We start from the raw sequence: 12,195 nt of genomic DNA, 5'->3' as shown, positions 1-12,195 counted from the left end.
CTGTAGGGAGAGTAGGGAGCAGGCTGAGGCGAGCCTTGAGAGGTGGAGGTACGCACTGGAGAGAAGGGGAATGTTAGTCAGTAGGAGTAAGACGGAGTACATGTGCGTAAATGAGAGGGAGGGTGGTGGTATGGTGCAGTTGCAAGGAGTTGAGGTGGGGAAGGTGGATTGGTTTAAATACTTGGGATCAACTGTCCAAAGTAACGGAGAGTGTGGGAGAGAAGTGAAAAAGAGAGTGCAGGCAGGATGGAGTGGGTGGAGAAGAGTTGCAGGAGTGATTTGTGACAGAAGGGTAGCTGCAAGAGTGAAGGGGAAAGTATATAAGACGGTAGTGAGACCTGCTATGTTGTATGGTTTGGAGGCGGTGGCACTAACAATAAGACAGGAAGCGGAGCTGGAGGTGGCAGAGTTAAAGATGCTGCGATTCTCGTTGGGAGTGACGAGGATGGACAGGATAAGGAATGAGTATATTCGAGGGACAGCGCAGGTAGGACGGTTTGGAGACAAAGTGAGAGGCGAGATTGAGATGGTTTGGACATGTGCACAGGAGGGAAACGGAGTATATCGGGAGAAGGATGTTGAAGAGGAAGGCCAAAGAAGAGGTTCATGGATGCGGTGAGGGTGGACATGCGGGTGGTTGGAGTGTCAATGGAAGATGTGGAGGATAGAGCGAAATGGAGACGGTTGATCCGCTTTGGCGACCCCTAACGGGAGCAAGCCGAAAGAGGAAGAAGAGTTAATTTAAATTAATCTCCAAGTTAATACAGTATATACGTGTGACTGTGTGAATTTGTATCGGGGAGAGTTAAAGGGAGTATAAAAAATTACAGGTTGATAGAGGATGACATGAAATGGTGGTGCACTACCACTTTAAAACCACGGAGGAAGAGTGGGATTGCATTGCCTCAAGAGTGCGGTTTCACAGGTATAAGTTTAGCTTTTTCATGAGGCTTTATACCTGACATGATGAAAAATGCACTTGGAAAAAAAAAAAATGCCAAAGCAACTTTTGTAGCAGCACATGTATTAAACCTTTGTCGCAGCACACTACAAAACCTCTTCACACGATGGTTGTGCTATGCAGCCACTTTTAAATGGCAGAAGATGGTGATGAACATGACAGTGAAAGATACATTCAAGAATTAGCAAATTTTGTTAACGTGATGCTTCAATTGTATTTAGATATCAACAATAGCCAACCCCCCCCCCCCCCAAAAAAAAAAGAAAAAAAAAGGAACCTTGGTGAGGTAGGAGGAATCCAACTGAGGGATGAGGCTTATAAAATAAAAATAAATAAAATAGAGATGTAAAAGAAAAGAAAAACATTTAGCACACACCTTCAGCAACATGGTCAAGCAAAACAGACACCTTGGCGGGTTCAAGGAGACGTTTCTTAAGAAACTGCATAAACAAGCCATTGTTTAATCGTGGCCCAGGTCTCTCCACCTCGTAAGCCTCTGCGTCTTGACACCTGTTATGCACACATGAGAATCACACGATGAAAAGTGGGGAGACAGACTCAATTAAAACGAAAGGGGGGGGGGGGATTTGAAAAAAAACAAAGGGACATTTGTTATGACAGAAAAAGCATTCATTTATTTCTGAACCTCAAGAAAGAAAATATTGCTTCCTTCTCTCTCCTACCCCTCTCCCTACTCCTACATCCTATCCTCCTCGTCCTCCTCCTCTCATTCCTTAATGCCACCTTCGAGTTTTCACATCAAACTACAATTTAGCTTACGTATCATCTCAATAAGCAATATAACAATTCACTGAATAATCATAATTACCCAGCACATGCAAAGCGAAAAGTGGGGTTAAGAAATTTGTTCATGTCTGTCTGTCCGTCGGATTAGTTTATGATCGAGGAACAACTTATTTAAATCGAATATTATATTTTGAACATGAACAGGAAGACAAGTTTGCTGTTTCACTGTACTTTGTCTCTGACTCCGTCCCGACCGCACATGCACAGAGAGGAGTGATATGAAATTTATACTCTGTTTACCTGCCTGGTAGTCAAAGAAAATTCAAAATCATTCCAAACAGGAAACTTGCTGTTTTAAAGGATGTTATAAAGGACACAAACAACCGGCACGAAAAACTCATGTAACGTGTTCGACAGTGGGTAAAACGGCGTTAAAACCCGGAATCTGTTTATTCATACAACTTTAAACCTCTTTAAACTTTTATTCAAATTGAATTACATACTTGAACCCTGTGGAACACAAAACTCCTTCATAATATTTAAAAGAACCATGCAATATATGGATATCAGGGGTGCAAATTAACATTTTTATCCACCGGCCAGCAGGGTCGTTGACTAGAAAAAGTTACCGGCCCAGCAGAATTTCTACCGGCCTGATAAAATAAAGACAAAAGTCACAAATGTGATATCAAACAATTTTAATATACTCACATGAGTGAGTTTCATGAGTGAGGTTGGTTGGATGAGTGAGTTTGATGGATGAGGTTGGTTGGATGAGTGAGTTTGATGGATGAGGTTGGTTGGATGAGTGAATTTGATGGGTGAGGTTGGTTGGATGAGTGAGTTTGATGGATGAGGTTGGTTGGATGAGTGAGTTTGATGGATGAGGTTGGTTGGATGAGTGAATTTGATGGGTGAGGTTGGGTGAATGAGTGAGTTTAATGGAGGAGGTTTGCAGAATGAGTGAGTTTTATGGAGGAGGTTGGATGGATGGATGAGCGAGTTTGATGAGTGGGGTGGGGGGATGATACAGGGAGGAGGTGGTTGTGGGTGATGGGGGGGACCATTTTTGTATGGGTGATGGGGGGGCAGGGGGGTTGTGAGTAGTGCTGGGGGCATTTTTGTGGGTGATGGGGTGGTTGTAGTTGTGGCTGATGGACGATGGGGGGTGGGGGGTTGTGTGTGATGGACGATGGGGTGGAAGGTTTGTGGGTGATGGACAATGGTGGGGGTACTACTCGTCCACCCAACATCACATATAAACTCACTCATCCACCGAACCTCACCCATCAAACTCACTCATTCATCTAACTCACTCATTAACCCAAAAGCCTCATCAAACTCACTCATTCACCTAACCTCACCCATGAAACTCACTCATTCACCCAAATTCACTCATTTAACCAACCTGGGCATGAGAAAATACGTCCAAACCGTCAAATCTTGCGCAATCACGTGTTATTTGGAACGAGATGAAAACAGACAAAATGGCTGCCGCAGAATTACCGGTGATTTCTGTGGACAAAAACACTAGTTCTAGTAGAGAAGCTCGTACAAATTGTACAAAATAACAGGAATCACCGGTGATTCGCCAGCCGGACAGGTAAGGCAGTATTGTGTAACCGCCCAGCACAAAAGTTAGGCGCCATTGGCGACCGGGCGACCGTTAATTTGCATCCCTGGGTATATAGCTTGAGAGGGCATGGCACGTGAGAGGGTGTCGAAGAGACCGCCAATATGGCCATATGTACGATTCCAGTTGATGCTGCATTCCATTTCAGTTGCGCTAAACTTCCGGATTTATAAAATTTGATTATTACTTTATTTAAATTGAAGTACAGTACAGGTATACACTTAAACACTGCATGGGGTATCATGTTCTTTGAAGTCTCTAGTTTGATGTGTTGTAGTTGATTGCCCTTCACATCCAAAGTAGTACAGTGCAGTACGATCACATGGAACATGCAAACCACCTGGTCAATTTGTTTATAGTGCGGAAGCAGTTGCCCAGACAGCAACCACACTCTAAGGTAGCAAGCAATGCAATCTCGTGTCGAGGAACCTCCAAGACCAGACCATTTGCTACCCGCAGTCCAGGCAGGAATCTATATATTAATACTGAAGGACCAATTTTGTGCTCCTCCTCGCGGTCGCATCATGTTTTTCTCGGTACCGTGACCCGAGAAGTTTTGACACGGTGTTTGTACGTCAAAGTAGACACGTGCACAAATCGGGGGACTTCTTCACAAGGAGTAGTGTACACCAAAAATGTCGTGTACGAGGACGTTTTGCAGGTCTCATTAGGTAAGGCCATGGAGTACATTCGACTGGGATCCGGCTCTTACAAGAGACGCCACTGGTTGTCATATTGGGCTCATGGAACGGAATCCGTCTGCGACGGGGTTTCGGCTCGTATGGCAATAATTCTCCTACTCTTTAACATGTTAAACAATACTAATATCATGCAAGTTCCTTTTTCGATCCTGAATGACAAACTAAGCAGGGATCAGTCTGACTTTAAACTCGATACATCAAACTCGAAAAGGCAAATCCACAACAGACCATTCAATCAGTTGTCTTTTCTTTCCTCGACTTATCTTTGTAGCACAGTAATGCATTTCCATATACACGAATTAAGTCACGTCTGTCTGCGCTCACAAAATGCTTCCCGACATGGCCACTCTCTCATTAAGAGGCGGAAAGAATTCCCAGTTGGTAAAGGACTCGTCTCTGAGCCACCTGGATTTGATCCCAGGTGGAGAAATATATACAGTTTATAAGAAGGATGTTCAGGTGCAGTAGCAGCAGAAGCATGATGTTGAATGAGGGGACAAAGCCAGCTATTCTTTTCTGCAATCCTCCATCCATTCATCCATTGGGACCATACTCTGCAGAGCATTCGTGCTGCCTAAACAGTCTCCTTGGCTATTGGGCACAATCCTGGACGGGTCGCCACTCCGACGCAGGATACCAGCAAGCTGGCACTCATCTTTGCCGACCTCGGAAGGATGACAGGCAGAGTCAACCCCACCTGGTATTAATTCAACAGACAAGGGGGATTTGAACTCAGGACTCTAGGATCCCAAGCCCACCACCCGAACCATTGAGCCAACATCAGGCATTTTCTGCAATCATGTGGATCAAGTGGTACATATTTCAAAGGAATTGGTCCTTTGAGACTAACAAGGCCCCAAATATTTTTTTCCAAAAGAGTGAAATGCAATCAGGATTTTATGGTAAATAAATGTAATTGAAATAAATAAATACGTTATCACTAAACAACACGTGTGGATAAGACGGACATGACAGGCCAAGTTACCTATCTCATCCTATGACTCAGCTTGAAAGAACATCTTCAAAGACCAGATCAATAGTAGATCTGCTTCAACATGGGATCATACATTTTATGTTTCCATCTAAGCACAGTTCATGATACTGTGACCCCAGGTTCAAATCACACATCCAATACACTGTCGTTTTGTATCATCCTCTACATTCTACAACTTCCTTCAATTCTCCACAACCTGCTTATCAGACAATCGAAAATTTATTCCACTGGCAAAGAACCCATCCATAGGTTCTCAACATCTATGATTTATAACCTTGAATACAGACTACCACTACTTGGTGGCGCTATACGATACACATCCATATCGAGAGAATTGGGGTCTCCTCGCAACCCTCCCTCCCCCCCAGACCCTCCACACCACCAACTGCCAGGATGATTAATTGTTTAACCACTTAAAACCTTCATGTGCACACCCCAAGTACAATCACCACTTTTCAATTCCTTTTGTCCCAGCTATTCCAGAGTGCATAAAAGTCAAACAAACACACAACCAATTTGATATATATTTTTTTTCTGATTCTGACGCACCATACTCCGTTACAGAGTGCTGGTACTTCCGAAGCAATTTTTGGGCATGGATTATAGTGGGTGGTTTGCCATTGCCTTCCCAGCAATAATTATGACTGTAATTTGTTCAGGGTACCGGCGATAGCTTGCCTACTCTTCACGAAGGACACCGTGGGATCTTTAACGTCCACCAACTAATTCCAGCACATGTGACGCCCGGTACAACGTCCATCCGAGGGACGGCACACACATTGGTGAATCATCCTGCCTGCGAAACACAGCGATGACAGTTTATAGTTGAGCCGAGGTTCAAATCCAGGGTAGACAGCTTTGTGAGTGTGTGTACCTCTCGGCCATCCAGCCACCCCCCCCCCCAATTTTAATATTATTATTAATATTAGTGCAGAAAAAAATGCAAAAACATCATGCGTGCAGAAAACAAAAGTCTGGAGCATGGGTTGAGGGAAGAAGAGACAATACTTGCATTTCCTAGTTGCATGTTCCTAATGGATGGAGGAAAAGCTGCAACCAAGCTGTCTCGACCAGAGCTTTGAAAAGCAGTGCAGAATATAGGGATGTTTGGAGAAATCTGATCATGAATGTCACCAGAAGTCGGTCACTGGTTATAATAATTTTTTACTTCCAATAGATGTGCGGACCAGCGACTCTTAGCCTATACATCACCCACGTGTACGTATGTCCAAATTTCTCCCAGGCGAGTATTAAATAGTGCTCGTGGCCATTAGGAATGGGGTTGAGCATTGTGTAAGGGTCACAATTGGGCCGTATGGTAAGGGTGATGGGGGCAATATCGCACATCACAGCTGAAGCCATAGCCAGGACAAATCACACATCAGGCCTCAATAAATAAGTTCGAAACAATCCATGTATAATCTAATGGATAAAAACAATCAAGCAAAGAGACAAGCCGGTAGGCGACATGGCTGCTCGCTCTAGATGGAAAGCTGGCCGACGCGACTAGCCGATATTCATGTACATGCTATCAATCAATTTAGCACAATAAATATGATTATCACAGCCCTCTTAGTTTGCGCCCAGAAACCCGCCTCGTGAAATTTCAGGCATGTTTCTAAAGAGACTCTAACAAATGGCAGCCCTGGTAATTCCATTCATCTATTCGCTAAGATTTTATTTTTTTCATATGATGCTGTAAGACATTCTCCTTGGGCACAAAAAAACAGGTCCCTCGGAGGTCCAGCTTCGGAGGTATTGATTTTTTTCGTGCAGTCCACAATAAATGTACGATAAAGTATTTTAGCTGTTGCTAAGCAACGGAGGTGTGCATAGCAACCATTCATTTTTGTGTACATGCTAGCCACATTGTACACGTTTCACCCAAGTTTCATCAAAATCAGACTCTTTCTCTTAGAGATATTCGCAATTAACAGTTTCTGAAATGTTTGACATCTACTCGCCCAAAACCCATCTCCTCCTACAAATAATTTTTGTTAGGGCTGCAAATTGACATGAAGGGAGCTAGATAGATTGCGCACAGAACTGTAAGCTTCGATTTTTCGATTTTTTTTCTTTCGATTTTTTGACCACTTTAAAGGGTCGTTGCTAGGGCCCGCGGTCCCATATTCGAAAGCACACGATTCCCAGAAATATTGGTCCTACCTATCAAATTTCATTGGAATCGGTTGAGTGGTTTAGCCCCTTGGCTTGACCAAAGTTTCGCGGAGAGACAGATGGAAAAGTCCAGAATAAGGCCGAAGTCACATTTGCCACGGCGGCCGTGGGGTCTCCAAAATCTATGGCCACTAGCAATTATACGGCGGCCGCAGTATTTCCACGGTCACACAATGTCGCAGTCACATATGTTTTTATTTTTCGGGGAGCCGCACGGCGTATTTAGGCCTAAGTCACATTTGGCACGGCGGCCGTGGGGTCTCCAAAATCTACGGCCACTAGCAATTACACGGCGGCCGCAGTATTTCCACGGTCAAACAATGTTGCAGTCACATATGTTTTTATTTTTCGGGGAGCCGCACGGGCTATTTATAAATTGTGGAGACCGAAAACGTGGGGGTGCCGTACGGTCTTTGATTTGATGTCGCACGGTGACGTTAGGGCGTTCCTGCGGCGGCCATAGAATTTTCAATGCAGACGCAAGGTACTGCAAGGCGACCGCAGGGGGACCCTAAGGTGAACGTGCGGCCAGACGGATAGTAACGAGTGGGTTCTTTTTTTATTTTTATTTTTACCAGTTTTTTTGTTTCGGCTTGTCGAATTGCTACGGCGAACGTAGAAATGAAAAAAGTTATAACTCCGCGCTATAATTCCATGGTGACCTTTCAACCTGTAAAATATGCCAAACGGCGTAGGGCCACCCTGAGGCCACCGCAGAAACTCTGCGGCCGCCGCACGTTTCTGTCAATTCAGAGGGCGTACGGCCGCCGTATAGCAAATGTGACTTAGGCCTAAGGGTGCTCTAAGAGAAGCCAACAGGCAATAAGATAGATCCTTCACACCTAAAAACTCATTTAAGCACCCTTATTAGCAAAAGATTATTGTGGCCTAGCGAGAGGCCGAGCAAGTTGAGACAGCTCAGGCCCATTCATCTGTGGTGGACGTGATAGGCATAGAATGCCTCAAGGATGTTGGGTTTCCTCCAAATTAATTTTAATATCGTGTTGAACAACAGGTGTGATTTTAAAGAAGGTAATCATATGTTGAACAGAATAGAGTGAATAGTTGGTGGTTATAATAGTTTTTACTTCCTGGAGGTGAACTCCATGAAATAAGCTATTTATACACCTCAACACGGCATTTGTCAAAGGTGGGGAGAAAAACCCTTGGGAGAGGGGGGCAAATGTAGTCACTATATCCTCGGTCATGTGACCCCCTCATCCCCCTGGCAAGTTTGGTTGAGATTGGATACGTAAAGACCAAATGTATCGTGGTCAGACAGAGACAGACACACACCAAATTGCATATTTTAGTACAATCGAGAAGTGGCAAACGATATTCTAACTCCCACAATGCTATCACAATTAAGAGTATAATTTCCAAGTGTCTTCAAGATTGTATGTTCTCTCTTGTTTAATCTTGCAATTCTAATATATTTACCATGTCCTGCATTCTAGATCTCCAGGTTTCCATTCATTCAGACCAATACATTCACTTTCCGTCTAATAAAGTCCAAAAACCTCATTCTCATTCATTACCTCCACCACCGAAGGTGGAAGGAGGTTGTTTTCACCCCGTCTGTCTGTTTGTTTGTTTGTGTACAGAATATCGCAAAAAGTTGTGGATGGATCCAGACGAAATGTGGTGCGCAAGTTGGGCGTACGACAGGTATGAACTGATTAGATTTTGGTGCAGATCCGGATCCGGATCCAACTACTATACTTTTTAAAGTGATTCTTCACCATTGAGGCATCGGGCCAAAAACGACATATAGCACGATATCTCAAAAAGTTGTGGACAGATTTGGATTGCTGGACAGGTTTGGGTGTGATTCGGAAGAATCGGTTCAATTTCGGTGAAGATCCCAATCTGGATCTGGAGACGATAATTATTCAATTGATAAAGTGATTCTTCACCATTGAGAGATCGGGCCAAAAACAATATTTAGCATGATATTTCAAAAATGTATTGGGCCCGATATGTTCTCGTGGATCATGCATTGCGGGGCGGAGGTGTGTGCTCCACCGAGTGCCCTTCTAGTTCCTTCATATTTTTCTCTCATCTGCTTTTGTCTCGTCTGTGACCACCTCTGCTCTTGGAGGCAGTGCCCCCTCTCAATTTGTTCGGCTTTTGAATATCTTATTAGGGGGTCGTGAGGGCAAGCAGTAGAGAAGCTGTAGTGAGTGCAGGTAGTGGTGAGGGTGGTGCATCAATAGAGATATGTAGGAAATGAGGTCTGGGAGATGTTTTTGTTGGAGATTAAACTATTAAATAGAGTACATACTGTATGTAGATTGTTCATTCTACAGGATGGGTCGAAGACTGAGTTGTGTGCAGTTTCAAAGGAGCAGACGTTAGGAACGTTGAAAGAAGGTTAAATGACATTGTATTGTGTCATAGCAGGAAGACGTTGGTTGTGGTACACAGAAGAAGGAGCAAATGATGTAGGGAAAGTTTACTCGGAGGATTATTAAAATAGATACAGGATATTGGGTAAGCAGCTGAAAGCAGAGGGTTGTTAGGAAATGTTTTCTGGGATTCTGCCAAGATTAGGAAATGAAACAGAAATTATGAGCAGAACGATGGACATCAACCAATGGCTGGAAGAATGGTGTAGGGAGGAAAGTTTTGCACCAACGAAGCAGTGGGAATCATTTCAGGGACAAAGGGAGTGTTTCCAGGCTGAAGGAGACAGGACTTTGTACATTATAAGGGGATATGAAGGAGATGTTTAACATATTGAAGGGTACAGAATAATTTTTCAGCAGAATGGAGTGATAGGACCAGAGGACATAGCCTGAGAGTAAAGACGGAAGGCAGTAAGGCAAGGGTTTCTCACTCAGAGTAGTCAATGCATGGAATGGTCTCCCTGGAAAGGTAGTGGCAGCAGAAACAGTAGATCAGTTAAAATTTGAATTAGATAGGTAGCTGGAAGTTATGGAGATGGAGGGGTGCAGGGATATTGGCAGGACTGGTCGGAAACTTGAGTATGGATGGATGATTGTGTACATGTGTTGAGCATGATGTCTGTGAAAGGGTTTCCTCAAGGGATAGTCTGTGGTCGGTGTTGTATATTCTTCACCCTAAAAATGGCCTTTGCCCACCCCCCTTCCCCCCGCCAAAAAAAAAAAACATTTTCGATTTTAACACGATGGTGATGTGATGTCCCTGAGCCTGCCAAATTTTCTCATTCCCATTCCTCCCTCCATGCCCCCAAAGGTATTATGGGGCGAATGGTCTCCTCCTGCATCAAATTTCCTTGTTATACCTTCATGGAATGTGCCTCCGCCACCCCCCCCCCTCCCCGCTCCAAACTCAGCACCCCAAATGGTTGCCTGGGAAGCTTGCACTGAAATCTGGCCTTGCTTGCAGTTATGTGTTTCTCCAGTTCTTCAAGGTGGGAGCTCAGAACCCCAAGAGATCAAGGTTTTTAGCTCATCTGGAATTGGAATTCCAAACAAACCACTGGGTCAATTTGGCATCAATGTTCTGCTCCCGACTGGTAATGGGGATTGCAAAGCTCGTTCCGGTCATGTGACTAAGTTGGTCAAAAATGGCCCACTTAATAAATTTCTTCAAAAATTTTCTTCTCCAGACCCACACCACTCAGAATGCTACTAAATTTGGGTTACAACATTAGACCAGGGCCCAGATAAGCTGCAGGTCCAGTGGTCATATATATATTTTTTTCTACTGGAACCTTGTTGACGTTTTTAATCAACATCCAGTATTCATACGTAAATATTGCTTTCTTTACTGCGTTTCGCTCCTCCATTAGCCTCACTCAGAACATATAAAACTATTGGGGTAACAAGTTGAATGCAGGACTTGTCCAGGCAGAGGCCTTCAATCACCAATAAATCAAAAAAATATATATACTCAGAAAATGTTCCCGCTTAAATTTGGAAAAAAACGGAATAGGTCCTGTATAATCTATGGATGCAGAAAGGCATGCGGTTGGTCACACAGGAAACGAGGAGGATTGGCAAAATAATCAGAATATTTCACGATACTCACGTGGCATATCCAAAAACGATGTTGGCCGTCACCTCCAGGTTCTCCAACACTGGGAGCTTTGAATCGTAAACATTCCTAACAAAGGAGGGACACCCAGCAGTGTCAACATCATATCTATGAATCTGAACATTATTTCCAGCACCATCATTCGTTTTTCGTTTTCTTTACTTTTACGGCAAATTGGTTCGATTCAACCACACTGATACAATTGATTTTTCATGCATCACCATTTCTATGTTTCCATTCCAGATGCAGTTTTCCAATAAAAGAGTCGACCATTGTTTTCCAGGATACTGGCCAAATTCGAAATTCCTTCCCTAATTCGCAAGAGCATTGCCTCATCAAAACAGCTGTAGCTGAGTGATGATGCAACCAACGAGAATTATTTCGATGCATTCACGAGGTAGTTTCCTCTTCCATGATAATCTAAATCCAACTAAGGTTGGTCATGGGAATAATCTGCTTCCTCATTAACTAACATGTCATCACCCCTCAAAACCCACCAATCTGATTGTCACTGTAAACTTGACATCACAAGTTGTAACCTCACAGTGCAGGTTTGATTGAAGTGCGGAAAACATTGCACAATATGTACGAAGAAAAAAAATTACAATAAATCAAAATGCAAAGGCATGGTGGGCTAAACTTTTCATCTTTACATCACGGTGGGCTAAACTTTTCATCTTTACATCACGGTGGGCTAAACTTTTCATCTTTACATCACGGTGGGCTAAACTTTTCATCTTTACATCATGGTGGGCTAAACTTTTCATCTTTACATCATGGTGGGCTAAACTTTTCATCTTTACATCATGGTGGGCTAAACTTTTCATCTTTACATCATGGTGGGCTAAACTTTTCATCTTTACATCATGGTGGGCTAAACTTTTCATCTTTACATCACGGTGGGCTAAACTTTTCATCTTTACATCACGGTGGGCTAAACTTTTCATCTTTACATCAC

The 12,195-nt window shown here is 43.5% G+C and overlaps 1 protein-coding gene across 1 annotated transcript in view; it reads right to left on the bottom strand.

The window, feature by feature from the left end:
* Positions 1-12,195, bottom strand: part of LOC147017584 (mucosa-associated lymphoid tissue lymphoma translocation protein 1-like) — a 101,178-nt gene that overhangs the window by 23,160 nt on the left and 65,823 nt on the right. The window contains 2 exon segments of the mRNA XM_085847315.1: positions 1,338-1,471; positions 11,232-11,306. Coding sequence (XP_085703441.1) covers positions 1,338-1,471; positions 11,232-11,306 — 209 coding nt within the window.

This window comes from Eptatretus burgeri, chromosome 11 (genome assembly GCF_056783735.1).
Source record: "Eptatretus burgeri isolate ZD-2024b chromosome 11, Ebu_testis_v1, whole genome shotgun sequence".
NCBI classification, from domain to species: Eukaryota; Metazoa; Chordata; class Myxini; order Myxiniformes; family Myxinidae; genus Eptatretus; species Eptatretus burgeri.
The sequence above is the reverse complement of the archived record's forward strand: the minus strand, read 5'-3'. Positions and strand labels throughout refer to the sequence as shown.